Source organism: Taeniopygia guttata, chromosome 3 (assembly GCF_048771995.1).
Source record: "Taeniopygia guttata chromosome 3, bTaeGut7.mat, whole genome shotgun sequence".
NCBI classification, from domain to species: domain Eukaryota; kingdom Metazoa; phylum Chordata; class Aves; order Passeriformes; family Estrildidae; genus Taeniopygia; species Taeniopygia guttata.
Window position 1 is genome coordinate 91,577,077 of NC_133027.1, and position 15,185 is coordinate 91,592,261.

At 45.8% G+C, this 15,185-nt stretch overlaps 1 protein-coding gene across 3 annotated transcripts in view; it reads right to left on the minus strand.

Moving 5' to 3' along the window:
* PAK5 (p21 (RAC1) activated kinase 5) overlaps positions 1-15,185 on the minus strand; it is a 159,582-nt gene that overhangs the window by 74,357 nt on the left and 70,040 nt on the right. Inside the window, exon 1 of one of the 3 annotated variants that reach the window (XM_072927415.1) lies at positions 11,901-12,013. The exons of 1 other annotated variant lie outside the window; for it this stretch is intronic. In XM_072927415.1, the coding sequence (XP_072783516.1) occupies positions 11,901-11,934 (34 nt within the window). In that variant the 5' untranslated portion in view covers positions 11,935-12,013. Of the gene's footprint in view, positions 1-11,474; positions 11,630-11,900; positions 12,014-15,185 lie in introns of those variants that run through there. One more of the 3 variants, XM_002199129.6, reaches the window with a different exon arrangement.

Below are 15,185 nucleotides of genomic sequence, written 5' to 3' on the forward strand. Positions count from 1 at the left end.
GTTTGCACCACCAGGTACTGAGACATAAATGCAGAAACAACTGCTGCTCAATCATATGTATCAAACAGCACAAATAATTAGGGCTGCCTGTATACACAGAGGCTCAAAATTAAAACTCAGCAACTTCTAGTGCTACTTTGTGATTTTGGCAGGTTTCACTTTCCCACTTGGCATCCTTACAACATCTTTGGTAAAAGCTAAGATAACAGTCTTGATCATCAAGCACTTGTTTTTTGTAAATACCCATGTGCGTGCAGCAGATAAACAGCCCAATACCTGCTGAACATTTAATCTCTCCATGACCGTGCAGAGAATGTGCCCAAGCCCTGCAGGGCCCTCAGTCCCTCCATCCCACCCTCCCCAGAGCCTGCTACATGCTGGCTCATCCTTCGTGCTAGCAGCTTGTTTTCTCAGCCATCCCCACACAGTTTGCTTCCAAGGCTGGCTCTTACTGGCACAGAGCCCCAAAATGTCTTCCCAAACACATACACTACTGCTAGGAAAGCCATCACGACCGATAATAGCGCTCATGCCAAGTACAAATCATCTTTAACTCCCAAGTTTGTTTTCTGCAATTCTGAAATGTAACTAACCACAGCTTCCCAATGTCTGCCTTCAAGAGGGAAAGGCGTGGGGGGACTCTCTCCTGCATTCATTAAGGCACAAATGTACACAACTCTGTATAAATCAATTTGACTATTTATGCAAAGCTAAACAGGCTCCTCCTTTGATGTGTTACCCTCTCACTTGTCCCATAGTCAAATCTTTTAGCTGTCCCAAAGTCAAATCTACATTAGCTTCCTGTTTTCGCAGTCAGCATTCTGCAGCAAATTCTCCCAGAAGTTAAGCCACCCATCCCAAACTTCAATCCAATTCAGGTCAGTCCAGGCACAACTGACTTTGCAAATAATTTCCCAAGAATCCCTTTCTCTGAAGCACTACAGCACTACTGGGAATCAATACTCTACAACCCTTTAGGAAAAGTACAAGCTACTTTGAACTCTTAATTAACCCAAAAGACTCCCAACCCAAATCCCCCTTCCCAGTCTCTCTCATTGAGGGATGTCCTTCCCATCATATGCCAAAATCTGCTGCTCACTTGCAAATTCAGAGCTATCAACTTATACAAGAACCTGACCTGATCCAAAGTCTCCCCTGAGTAAGAGCTGGAGTGCAATTTTAAAACACACGTGATTACAAATGCCAGTAAAAGCTAAATTCCCATTTCCACATGGGAAGTAAAACCCCCATTTCACTTAAAGTAACTGGGGAAAAAGGCATGGCCTTTATACGGCCTCACTACAGTGAACTGACAGCAAAGATTTACTAGCAAAGGACAGTAGTGAAGTCTCCTCCTTCTAAAATTTTATTGCTATTACATAATATGCTATCATGCATTAACTAGCACACTATGAAGTGCTGTCATAAATATTTAAATGGTGATGACAAAGTAAGAGTGGTGTTGGAGCCCCGTGTTTCTGGTTTGTGCTGCTCACTCCCTTGGGCCCACAGTGAGGGCACAGCTGATGTGCAGAAAATAGAAGTGCTACATGTGAACCAAACCACATGCATGTACCTGGTGTCCAGTAAAGCAAAAGGGACCTCAACTTGTTACTAAAAGGTCTTTCTACACCAGGGCTGCTTCTGTCAGGAGGGCCAAGCCTGTCCCCAGCGAGGATCCCCTCCCCACACACTCTCCTGGCTGCATTAGTTATTACATTTGATAGCTTTATAGCATTATTTGAAGCTTGCTATTTACCCAGTTACACAAGGCCCAGTGGCTTAGAGCCCACTCTCTGCCTGGGCTGCAAATCTCTGCGACTACCTCCAAAATAGCCCAGATTTTACAACCCATTAGGCTTAATGATAAATCCTTGGATTTACGTTCCGGGCTAGTGAGCGATGAGAGTTCAAGGGCTAAGCTTTGATTTATCTGCAGGCCAAGGGAGATGGTTATTTCTATAATTTTATTTTTCTCATTATATGCGGTAATGACTGCAATGCTTTGCTCTGACATCATGGTAATTTTTACTGTTATCTACATCAAAATCAATACTGTACTTGGTCCTTTCACTTGTATTTCCTCTCCCAGCAGCCCAGAAACACTGCTGGAGCAGTCTTCCATCCCCTGCCCAGCCTGAGCAGCAAAGCCTGCTACAGATGCCAACTCCAGAACCTCCTGGTGCATGAAAGGCAATTGTTTCCAACTTGCAAATACTGCTGGAGGTGGGGCAGTTTTCTGGGAATGTTGACCTTTCTGCTTTGAACCAGTTTTGTACATTTGTGGTGCTTTACATGCAATGCCAGTGGTGACTGGAGTTGAGATAAACTTTGCTTCATAGTGCTTTAAATCCAGAACCATGAAAGAGCAGACAATACTTTGGAGAGGCGCTACTCTCAGCAGGTCCAGTTATCTGCATTGATTATAAATCTCCTGTCTTAACAGTTTCTCTGAAAACCCCAGGCCTTTGGAACCAGGAGGATACCAGAAAATCTCCAATTTCCTCTCCAAATCTACTTTAAAAGAAATAAAGAGAAAATTAAATGCCCTGTGTTATAGGCAAAAGTCTTGAAAAATGGCCTATAAGGACTACAAGTGTTCATGAAACTCAGAGTTTCACACTTGCCTGGCTTTAACATGCTCATCACAAAGGCAGGCACTGCACTTTTTAGAGCTGGTTACTGGCTTCAGCAAGGACACGTGGGTGCATCAAGGAATGACAGGGCAAGATTGTTAAAAGGTTAAGGAATAACATGATACTACAAAGCTAATCACAACTCCAAGTCATTTTCTTCAAAGATTATTACATCCATTTGACCATGCTGTACAGGTACACAAGGACTACTTGAGTAATACTGAGAAAGGACAGCAAAAGTAAACATTAAAGGGTAAATTTTGAGCAGCTCAAATTTACAGAGCGAAACAGATGCCTCATATAATAAAGGGAACTTGTCAGGGGAATGGAGCATTATCCAATATCTGTCTTGACTGACAGCTTGACAGTTTTTTACCCATTTAAAAAAAAAGTCTTTAAAAAGCATTAGTTAGCAATTATCACCAATTTTCCTATTAAGGAAATTTTCCATGGAAAAATAGCTGCAATTTAATTTCTAGCTAAATCAGGACAGTTGACTATTTTTCTTCCTCACACAGAACTGGAAATTGGAGGAAAAATAGCAAGATGCTGTCAGATCAATATCAGAGCGAAGTAAACAGGAGAGGAATAAATATGGCAAAAGCTATGGAACAAAACCACACAAAACCCCTTTAATCCTCAGCTAAAGATCTCTCTTAAGAAGCAGCATCAGGTTGCTGTGCAAAAATTAAACGCAGTAACAACATACTGTAGACCAAATTCCACCAGATGCTGAGGAAAAACTCAAAATGCTTCTTCAAAGAGAAGTTTATAATAAATATGAGCCACAGAGGTACCAGTTTTTTTTCATTTCACACACAATGCCAGGGATCAATTGCACTGATGAGGTCCAAATTCAGACTGGATTCCCAATTAGAAAAAAAACCCTGGCTTTAACTTGAGTTCATGAGAAGAGAAGGCACCAGAGTGACCTAGGTGGACCTTCCATTACCTAATGGAAGCCTATAAAAAAAGATTAAAAGAGACTATTTACAAGGGGATGGAGTGAGAGGACAAGGGGTATGGCTTCAAACTGAGTAGGTTTAGATTAACTGTTAGTAAGAAATTCTTCCCTGTGAGGGTGGTAAAGCACTGGCAGGGGTTGCCCAGAGAAGTTGTGGATGCCCCATCCCTGGAGGTGTTAAACTCCAGGCTGGATGGGGCCCTGAGCAACCTGGGATAGCAGACGGTGCTTCTGCCTACAGCAGGGGAGCTGGAACAAGATGATCTTTAAGGTCCCTTCCAATCCAGGTCATTCTATGATTCATTACAGCAAGCATTTCTCTTGGAAGGAAGCAGCCCTGCTGATAGGCAAAATATTCCATACTCCTCTCACCAAAGAGAAGAAAAAACATCCATTTATTGTTAGCCTGTTAAGAGACTGTAAGTAATTTTTCAGCTAGCAATGCTCTGAATAATTTTTTAAATTATTTACCTCACGCCTTGTATTTCTTAAGTACTCGAAAAAGCCCTACGTAGTCTCCCCGTGAATCCTGACAGTGCTAAGAGCTGGTCCTCAAAGAGACGATATAGAAAGCACTGATGTGGGATGGATGCTGCATTTTCAATAGTTTCTGTGCTGTATCTCTAATAACAGAAAATGAGAGACATGCTTGAGTCCCTCATCAAAGCCCTGCCTCAGTAAAGCACTTTCTGTGCTCTCCAGAACCAAGACTCGCTGTCATCTCCACCCAAGAGAAGGCTTCTTCTGCCTCACCCCTAGGAATAAATCCTCCGTGGCATTCAGGCACATGGTTTTGCACGCGTTTCCCCAGGCAGTCTTTAGGGTATGGATTACACCATCTACTTTAAATTTAGCCCTGTCATCAATACTCCGTTTTGGCAGGGGAGTTACTGGCAATAACCACTTTCCTTCATTGCCAACCCCTCCCTGACTTCCAGTAGGACAGCACTCTTTCCATCCAGCCACACGACTATAATAACAGACATCCATACACAGGATCTTTCTAATTTGTTTGCATTTCTACTTCTCATCTTTCATTTACTGTCCTAAAAATGTCAGAACAGAAAACAGAACTTAAAAGGCAATCACCACCTGCAACTATTGTAGCAACACTGAACTATTTTGGCATCAGGCCTTTCTCAAGACATGCTGACAGGGCCCATACCCCTGGTGCTGGGAAGATGTAACACAGCCCCCCGCTTTTGGCTGCTTCATTTCAAGCTCCTGCATAAAAATGGGAGCACCCTTTTTATTTCCTGAGTTTCCTCAGCAGCCAATGTCTTAAATTACAGTTATTGCCTCAGCACTGGAGCACTTTCCACTATCACAACAAGTTTGTGTGATAACATAACAACATAAAACCCCCAGTAATGCTGCTGCCCCAAACCCTGTGGCACACCCCATGACATGGATGGTGCCTCCCAACCAGCCACCCCACTAACAGCACCCTGCTCCACAAACTTCTTCTTTAACATTCTGGTTCAGCTGCAGCTCAGCCATGGAATTCTCTGCCATTTGATTATTTTTTTCCCTGTGACACAAAGGAAGAAGTTCTGTTATTTGGAAAGGTGGAGCTCAGTGCGTGCAATAGAGATAGATTCATGTACCATTATTCTTTCCCACATGCTTCAAAATCTGGGATGGAGGCACAGCTCAGGGATCATTTACTTTGTTCTCATCTGGCTCTCAGGGAAACCTTCCTACTTCTTCAGCCTAGAAAATCACCCTTTGCTGTAAAACACAAAACCAAATACCCTCCAAATCCAAGTGAGCAATGCTACAAATCTGTTGCCTTTGTGGCCTTTACACACAAGTGAGAGAAGTTTAGTACATGCAAACCCAGCTTTCTGTGGCCTTGGCAAGATTTGGTTGAAAAACGAAACAATTTAAACATTCTGACCGTTAACTTGCATTTCACTAAGTGCCCTGTAACAACACTTTTGAACTATACCTCATTTCTATGTCCTTTGATTGTATCTTAAGAGCCCTTCTGTGAGTAGTGTGCAAAAAACACATCAAAAATCTTTTAAGTTTATTTATTTACATATCCCAATCAAACAATATGGCATTAAGAATTGTTTTCACAGTCCTGTAAAGTACTGAAAGCCTCCTGGATGAAGCTTCTCCAGCTCAGAACTGAAGAGTTCTGCACCTTTAGGAAAAATTAAAACTAAAGACCTAAGGTGCTTTTCAAAAGCAATTATCATAATCCCTGCTGTTACCCAGAGGGAAGCAGTGGCACGGAGCAGTTAAATAACTTCTTGAAGGTGGCTCAGTGAGCAGCAGAGCCAGGATTAGAGCCATGGTGCCTCCTGACTCCCAGCTGCAGGCTCAGCCCAGCACCTTAAATAGCTGCAGTGCAAGCCATTAGCTCAGTCCTCCGAGCATGCATCTGGCCTGGGGAACAGGAAAGCTGGAGTTTAACTTCATAATACAAAACTTCCTATGGAGAATCCCCATAAAGAAGCCTTAAATTTTAACAGCTTTAACCTGCCCAGCTTCTATGAAAAACTGCTGGGTGGACTTTACTGCCACCAGTTTGGGAAGAGTGAAATATTCACACGCAGCAGAGCGTGTCATAATAAAAGGTTTATAGGGGCTATCACCAGGATCATTCTTGTGGCATTTATTCATTCCATTTTCTGTTTGCTGGCATTTCTTTTGTCCTCCCCTTTGTCACTAGGATTCTCTCTACCCTTCCCTTTGTGGGGTACCTTAACTTCTAAAAAAACATTTCTGCTAAGAGAGCAGTTTAGTGACATAGCACATTTTTGTTTACATTGTTATTTTGCATTTTCATGTATTTCTACAGGGACAGCTGACACATGTAGCTTTCCCCCATCAGAGGTGACTGTGTATGTCTATTTCTACTAAGCCCTCACCTACAGCTGCAGTGTCTCTTTTATTTCTTTAGCTGCCTCCAGCAGGGACCAATACATCTAAAACACAGTCAAAAAAAAGGACAGTCAGAAAATGGAAAATATATCTTGTGCTATTTTTGGCATCTAAGTTCTTTGGCTTAACCTATTTTTGGAAGAGCATCTTTGTTCAGCAAAATCAAAACTCCCAGCCCTGTGACACCAGGGCAGCGTGTCCTGCTGCAGGCAGAGCTGTTTGCTGGCAGCAACCTCTAACAGCAGAGCAAAGCCAGGAGAGCCCAGAAGGAAAATGATGGGAGACAGGACTTCACTTCCACTCTCCATCACTTTGTGCCTCTGAGCAAGTCACGCCGCCCCTCTCCAGCACGCTCTGGCCATGCTCACGCCATATGCACAAACAGGATGGGTGCACCCTGTGCCCTGAGCTCCACAGGGTGAAAACAAGGCCTCCTCCAGCCCTCACAACTTCCAGCCCTTCCAGGACCCCAGTTTTGGTGGTTCATGAAGTGTAAATATTAACTGGTATCTATAGCTCATGTTTAAATAAAAGCTTTGCTTAGGAGATAAGGAAGGCTGCAAATGGCAGCCCTGAAGAGCTAAACTTGATTCATATATTTCGCTTTGCTGGTTTGATTTCAAAAGATATTCAAGCTCTGTATCTGAAACAGTTATTACCTTTGTACTTTCACCAGATGCACCTTCCAAAAGTGGCAGCATTCTCACATGGCACAGACAAGGAAAAAAGAAAGTTGGAAAAGATGCAAAACAGCTGACTTGGTATGTTGTGGCTGGCTCTGTGTGACGCAATGGGAGCACACACTTCTCACATCACTGCACCCACAGGCAGCACTCAAAGGATAATCTTTGAACCCTTTAAGGCACAAGACTTGGTTTAAAACTGGAGTTTTTTGCCAGGGCTCTCAACAGGCACAGCTGAAACATGAGAGAACCAAATACTACGGCTGGTCTTAGACCAGAAGCCTTGGCCGCAGTCCTCTCTCCAGGAAAAAAAAACCCAAAACCAGCAAAATTTAACATGTAATTGCAGAGAAAATACTTTGTTTTCTTTGTCACAGGGACAGACCTCCAAATGCAACACTGAGTCCTCCTGGGCTCAGTGACATGCAGGCTGAAACACCTGCACTAACAGCCAAGTCCCCAGTGAATCTCTGCGGCCTAATGGATTAAAGGCTTAATTAGAGTCACCTGAACATTAAACACCACTAAAGTGCTTTGAAATTTGCTCTAAATGGAGGTGGAGGGAGTTGCTTTTTGAATGGGCAGAACTAACTGGAATTTTGTTCACAGCTGTTAACGATTTTGAATCATTCCCCTTTTCAGCTTTTTCCCTGATAATAAAGCGAATGCAGCTATCCATTAGGGAGTGCTCTGGCACACACCTCACTACCAATCACAGCAGAATATAACTGGGGGAAATTGTCATAAATATATCAATCTTTGTATCTAGAAAGAAGGAAGGTACATTATGAAGCTCCTACTGAGCAACACATAAACCTGCATGAGACACTGGATAAGCTACAAGGGAAGATGCCACCAAAACCAAGGCTCTGTTGGTCATGCCATCAATTTTTTAAGCAAACAATTGTTTAAAACACATTTCTGGCTTCAAATTACTATTGAGAGTAGCAAGACAAGTATGTTCAAGAGATTAAAATTAATGGTAAAAATAAAGAGTATAACTGGAAGATAGTAGAAAGTGTAGGCCCTACAGGTGTGAGGCTATCAAACACCTGAAGTCTCCATCATCATTTGTCTGGTTTCACCTGGCTGCAATCACATACCTTTCCATCCTGACAACAGAGGTTTTGCTCAGCTTTCACCAGGGAAACCTGGCCAAACCCCGCAGCAGATCCAACAAAAAAACTCCTCCGATTTCTGCAAGGAGCAGAGTCCCAAAAACGCCTCCAGCATGGCCAAACAGCATGAGTCAGCAACACTAATGCCAGGAGCAGGATATCCCAAGGAGGTATTTAAAAGAGAGGTTTTGTTTGAGATTTATGATTCTGAAGCTCTTCAGCTGTTGTACCCACACACACCTGTTGGCAGTTTCGGCACATGCCACACTTGTGGTTGTAGCTTCTGCAAAGTAAACCGGTAAAACCAGAGCCAGCTGATGTATTTGAACAAGTAGATGCCAAGCACTTCAGACTCCTAACTGGAACAGCTTCAAAGCAGGAAAAGGATTTAAGTGTCAAATGTATGTGGTGATCAGAGAGGAGAAGCAAGAGATGCAGGCACTCTTCTGCTCCATCTTCCAGGTTTTTTTTTTCCATACATCCCCGAAACAGCTGACACCTGTAGCCCTGACAGATCTGTGCCAGCATTACCTCTTGGGCTCCTGCCACACAAGCTGGAGTTCTCCTAGAACTCAACTTTAAACCCAAACTACACGCCCCAGCTGATGTAAATGAGAACAGCTTGTCTCCCCTATTTCAGCAGCAAATCTGGGGTCAGAACCAATGAGACCAATGAGGTGATGCCAAACTAAGGTTTGTGATTAACCACCACAAGAAGTTTGTGCTCAGCAGACTGACAGCAGGAGTTGACACTGGGGAGCAAATTTCTTACACTCTGCATTGTACATTCCAAATATTAGTGTTCAAAGTAAGAGTTGCCAAAATCTGTTACTTTGGCAAATAGTAATGGGGAAGTAAAATGTTTGCTTGTTGCACGCTTCCATCTTAGAATCAGCCATTGAGATGCTGAGAACTCACTGAAAATCAAACACTGACTTACTGTGACTATTCGCGCTGGATGAAGATGTCCAGGAAAAAAATTAAAAAACAAATCCAAACAGAAAAGCCACTGGGAAGCAAACAGAGGTACCAAAGTAATAAGGGACTCAAAGGAGCAATGGGATTTACTAGGTCTGGCTCCACAGGGGGTTGCTAAGGGAATTTGTTGTTGACTCCTAACAGGGCTCTCCACAACAGACCTGCCAGGGATTCTCAGTGGCACTGCTTCCTGGTGCGGAATGACTCCTGAGCTGCCCAGTTAAGCCTGGTTCAGCAGTCCCTCCAGCTGAGGACACACACACACGCTGTGACTGGTGAGCTCTCACTGCCTCACAGTGAGGCTAAAGCAGAGGTAACAGTACCCCGAGCTCCTGCACAACAGGGACATGGGACTATGGCAGACTGGTCTCAAATCGTCTGATGAAAATTCATCTCAGCTAAAAATCATGGTCTCACTGGGACACAAATCATTTGGAAAGATGTTTGAAGCAGAGAAAAGAAAAATTTTAGCTTCAGCACTCTCAACATGAAAGAGAGGGTCTTTCCCTAGATTAAAACAATGCTTTTCAGTATTATTATCTCAAAATAATACATTTGATAGCACAAATACACAATTCCACACTGAGCAAAGACCTTTCATCAACCTAAAATGACCTACATCCAAAAAAAGGTGACTAAGCCACAGAAATAGGCAATAAGGCAAACCACAAGGAGTAACTCCCAAAGCTGTAGCTGGCACAGCAGCACCTCCGAAACCAGTGGCTACCCCACACAGCCGGTCCCTCACTCCCACCTGAAAACCAGGAGAGCAGCTGCTCACCACAGGGCAATCAACACAATTGCAACCCACATGTAAAAGAAAGAGCAAAGTATGGGCAGGAAAAAAAGAGCAACAAAAAGGGCCATTTTGTGAACCTCAAACTGAGCCAGGGGAGCTTCTTCAGCTTCTCCCTGTCGCTCCTGGTGGGGCAGACGGGCAGGCAGCCCCAGGAGCAGCGCTACATCCACTTCTGAAACATCCTCCTCAGCAGGCAGCCAGAGCCATTCCCAACACCTCCACATGACAGGAGCTCTGTCCCCAGCAGCAGCAGCGATGCTCGCAGCCACCAGTGCTGGCTGTCACAGCAGGCAGGGCAGCACGGCCCCCTGCTGCAGCCCTGAGCAGCAGAATTAGAAGTTTCACGGTACAATAAAGGCAATATATTCAGAGCAATGATTCCTTAAGTGCTGTCTGAGCAGCAGGGACCACCGAGATCTATCTCAACGCAGATACCAACTTATTTCCTTCATTTCGCAAATGCTAAAGCATATAAAAAAATTCTAAAATGAAAAGGAAAGGCTACTAGCAGAGGAGTGTCACTGCTGGCCCCTCTCAAGTTGTTGAGAATTTTATCCTTACTGGCAATAACAGCCCATTAGATCTAACACTGAATAATTTGTGGGGAAAAAAAAATTCCATTGTTTCTTTACGTTAACGGAGGACTGGTACATAACAAAGAGGAAGAAAGACAGCCTGCGTGCTGCTGGCGGGCTGGTAAAAAATTCTCAAGGTCTGATCGATATTATGAAAAAACACCTCTCTTGGCCTGAGGCTGGAGTGTTATTCAAGCACGGCAGTCACTATGCAGCTCATTTGCTTTAGCTGCGATGATCCGAGGCTCATGAACACTGAAAGAAGAGCGGAGTCGATTGCAGGCATTTCTAACCCTTCACATGAAGAAAAAAAAAAAAAAGAGAGGGAGTAGAGGTATAGAGGCGCATATAGGAGCATTTCCAGGAGCGGCTGTACGGCTCTCTGGGCACCTGCTCCCTGGGGAAAACCCAAAAGCACATCATATTCACGGAAAGTTGGGAGCAACTTCTGAGGGGGCGAAATGACAAAAAGCAAATTAGCTTTAAAAGAAAAAAGAAAAGAAAGCCATTGTTGTAGGAAAACACGGCAAGCTATCAAAAGCTATCAACATCACCTACGGCGACCCTTGGGAGAGGAACCCGGCTGCCCTGCGCCAGCCCGCCCTGGCAGCGCCCGCGGCTGTGCCCGCTCCGCACAGGTGCGGACGGGGATGCCCGGGCCGTGCCTTTGTCTGCGGGCACCGGCCGCTGCCAGGGCGCACACAGCCGGCCAGCCGGGCTCCGGGCGGCGCCGCGGCCCCGCAAGGTCGAGCGGCCGCCCGGGCAGGGGCAGCCGCCGCCCGCGCCCCCCGGGCGGGTCCCCGCGCCCCCGGCCCCGCCGCCCTACCTCGGCCGCCGCCGTCACGCCGCCCCCAGCGCCATATTCCGGCTACATCCGGGCCGCCGCTCCGCCGGCTCCGCTGGGCTCCGCACGGCGCGGCCGCAGGTGCCGCCGCCCGCCCCCGAGCCCCGGCGAACCGAGCCGAGCCGAGGCGAGTTGAGCTGAGCCGGGGCGGGCGAAGCACCGCCCCCGCAGCGGGCCCGCGGCCCCGCCCCGCCCGCGCCCGCCGCCCGGAGCGGCGGGGCCGGGCTGTGCCGGGAGCGGCCGCTGCGCACCTGCCCTGACCTCTGTCCTGGGGCTTTGTCTGTCCGGTCACCCGCCCTTCGGGCGCCCACCCGCAAGGTGTCCGCACCAGCCAAGGCACCTGCGCGCCCACACAGCCGTGCCTGCAGCGGCCAAGGCACCCGTGCACGCACCGACTTGTGCACCTACCCGTGCGCTCGTACATCAGCCACCTATACTGCATCACCCCGTGCACCTGCGTGCCCAAACGCCCATTCCTGCACCAGCCGAGGCACCTGCCCTCCCGAACAGCCGTGCCCGCCCCCGCCAATGCACCCCTCCACCCATGTGTGCACAAGCTTGTGTGCCCACCCATGCATGCATGCACGCACCCATATATCACCCACCTATTCCTGCATCAATTCATGCACCCGGGCACCCACACACCTATTCCCGCAGTAGTCAAGGCGCCCGTGCACCCACCCAGTCTTGCAGCAACCAATGCATCATGAATGCACCCACCTGTGCATTCATCCACACCCAATTCATGCACCCCTCCACCAATACATCTACCTGTCCATGTACCTATCCACATCCATTCATCTACACCCCAACTCTGCAGCCATCCACCCATGTGCCCCTACACCCACCCACCCACTTCCTTTTGCACTTGGACCTCAGTTATTACCTTTTTTTATATATAAAAACAACTGTGCCAACATGTGTTGTTACCTGTAAGCTCTCCCCAGACAATGGTCAGGTGCTAAGGGACAAATCCAGTTAAGGCAAGTGATGGAATGAAACAGAGGATGACAAAAGAAAAACCTCATCTAGCCCATCTAATTTTGGTGTATTACTGCTGGGAATTTGTGTTGGCCTCTGAAAGCTGCTCTAAGCCTACATTTTTATTAAATGTTCCAGAAGAAAGATTAAGATTGCCTTTAATAAGGGTATGTCTCTGTCCTTCCACATGCTAAATCAGTAGGAAGATGATGGTGTGTGCTCATGGATGACCAGAAACCATCCCTGTCAGGAAACACAGAGCACAAACAGCAAAGTGCTTTTCAGAGACACCTGCAGCAGAGGCTCCCTGGGAGGAGGAGACTCAAAGCCAACCTGATTGATACAGCCCTGCATGAGAAAGGAGTGATTTCATACTTAATGATGTTGAATTGCACAGCATTTCTAGTTTCTTTGATGCCCGTTTGCATTAACATGCACTCTGTATGGCAGGAGCAGAGAGGATTCAACAGGAACAGCTTGAAGACAAAGGTGCATTGGAGCTATGTGGGGTGGATGGCTCTCATGTCACTAAGGCACCCGAGGTCCAAATAAGTTTTTGCACATATGAAAAACCCTATAGCAAGAGCAACAACAAATCCATCAGAAATGTGCTCTTCTGTTACCCATTACAGTAGTGTTTGCTTCTAGTGTTTTTGTGTTCCGCTCCATCACTGCTCTACATAATGCTGTGAGATGAAAGGAGCTCCCTTGGTTCTCAACAGCACATGGTGTCAGTGTTTGCTGGGATGGCAGAGCTCCTGCTCCAGCCTCAGCCCCTGCCCACGGCACTGCTGGGGCAGTGCCAGCACAACCAGGGCCACTCTGCTTTCTGAGAGGGACCTGGGGCACAGACCAACACAGCCCAAAATATAGCATAAAGTTATGCAAAACCCTGCGCCATAATTTTCACCTCCTAGATGTGAAATTTAGAGACAGGCAGGCTGGGATCACCCTGAGTGGGTGCCATTGTTGAAGTCACTTAACATGAACATTAAAATAAGCCATGGAGTAGAGGAAACAGTCATTGGTTTGTCACATAAATGAAAATTGTTAAGTAACTTTAGACTTAATATGCAGATTCTTAAATAAATATGGTAATAGCATATCCTGATCACAAGTGAAAAAAGAGTACCAGGCTCCGGTGAGGAAGTATCAGTTGTTCCTCAGGAAAATAATTAAAAACTACAAATGAAGAACAAGATTAACTTAAATAATCAATTTGTGTTTCCTGCTAGCTGATTTAAATAATGATGAAAATTGTTGATTAAAGCCCCTTATTTAAATCTGTGCTTAATGAGAGTGCAAGCCTATGAGCATAGGCCCATAATAGTAAAAGATTCTGTAGAGAAAAAATAACTTTCACAAGAATACTTCCAGGACTAGAAGAACATCATCCATCCTCTGCAAAAAGAAATGTATCTTACCCAGCCAAGCAATTCTTCACCCCTAAGATCTTAACCCTGTGAAAAGATCAGGGATAGGGCAATAAGTCATAGAATATTCGTAGCCACATTATGCAAGTATGACTGAACTGGTGATCCTTTTCACTAACCATTGGAGAGGAAGATGAAGTATTGCTGGAATAATTAAAAAGACAGGTTTGAATTCCCTAAGCAATGCAGATGAATGCCTGTCCAGCTCTTGGTCTTGGTGGCAGCAGCTTTTTAAGGTCTTGAGCTGTTGCAGAGGGAGGAAGGCTGAAGGAGTGGGCCTTTGCCAACCCAAGCACCATGTGCTCCCATGCAGCCCCTGGCCTCTGTCCAAAATGCTGTTTAAGGGCCACTCCTCTAGTAGCAGAACAATTACTCTCATAACTACGCTTCAAATCTCCGCTAAACTTAAAGTGCCTTTGCTTTCCTTGTCAGTCTAAATCCAAGCACAAAAGCATTCATTATGAATTTATAGCGAATGTAGACAACTGCCTTTCACTGAGGGCTGTGCGAGTGTCATCAGCCTGTACAGGTATTTTACATGTCCAATATCCACTGAAATGGGCTCTTCCCTCTGGTCCTATAATCCACATCAATTTTTAGTCCTCTTCAAGTAATTTGGGAGTGCATTGTGCAGCCCCGTGGCCTGCCTCTCTATTAGCAAGGGTGACAGTCGTCTCTATTTCTGCGCTGCTTAATCCTCCCTCCTGCACTGGCTGCTCCTGGGCTTGAGTGGTGTCTCCCACAGAGATACCTGCCCTTTTGGGAAGTGTACCATGGGATGAAAGCCTGAAGGCATGACCTTCACTGTTACTGAGTTCAGTCACCAGATGACAGACAAAGAGAACAGATACATTTAATAAAGGGGGTTTTAAAGTTATTGTATATTTTTGAGCCATGATTTCTGGTATGCCTGGTATTGCTACCACCAACATTCTTATTGTTGAATGATCAAAAGATACACAAAGATCTATAACTAGGGACATTTACACAGACTTATCCTTCCACACCTATGATTCTTCCCCTTCAACTCATATTTCTGAGGGCAGCAATGGGCCCCAACCTTGCAAGTCAGAGCACAAGATGCTCTGCAGTTTGTATCTTCCCAGGACGTGGTTCCAGGACATGGCTGCTCCAGCTCCAGAGATAACTCTGGGACCATGCAGAAGCTTCAGTTCTGTGATATGCCCTGAGCATGGTCCTGTCCTGCCTGAAAGGACAACAGTGTGGGACTTTATCAGGCTCAAATCACTGCTCCCAGCTGCCAGAGCCTTGCTGTGCC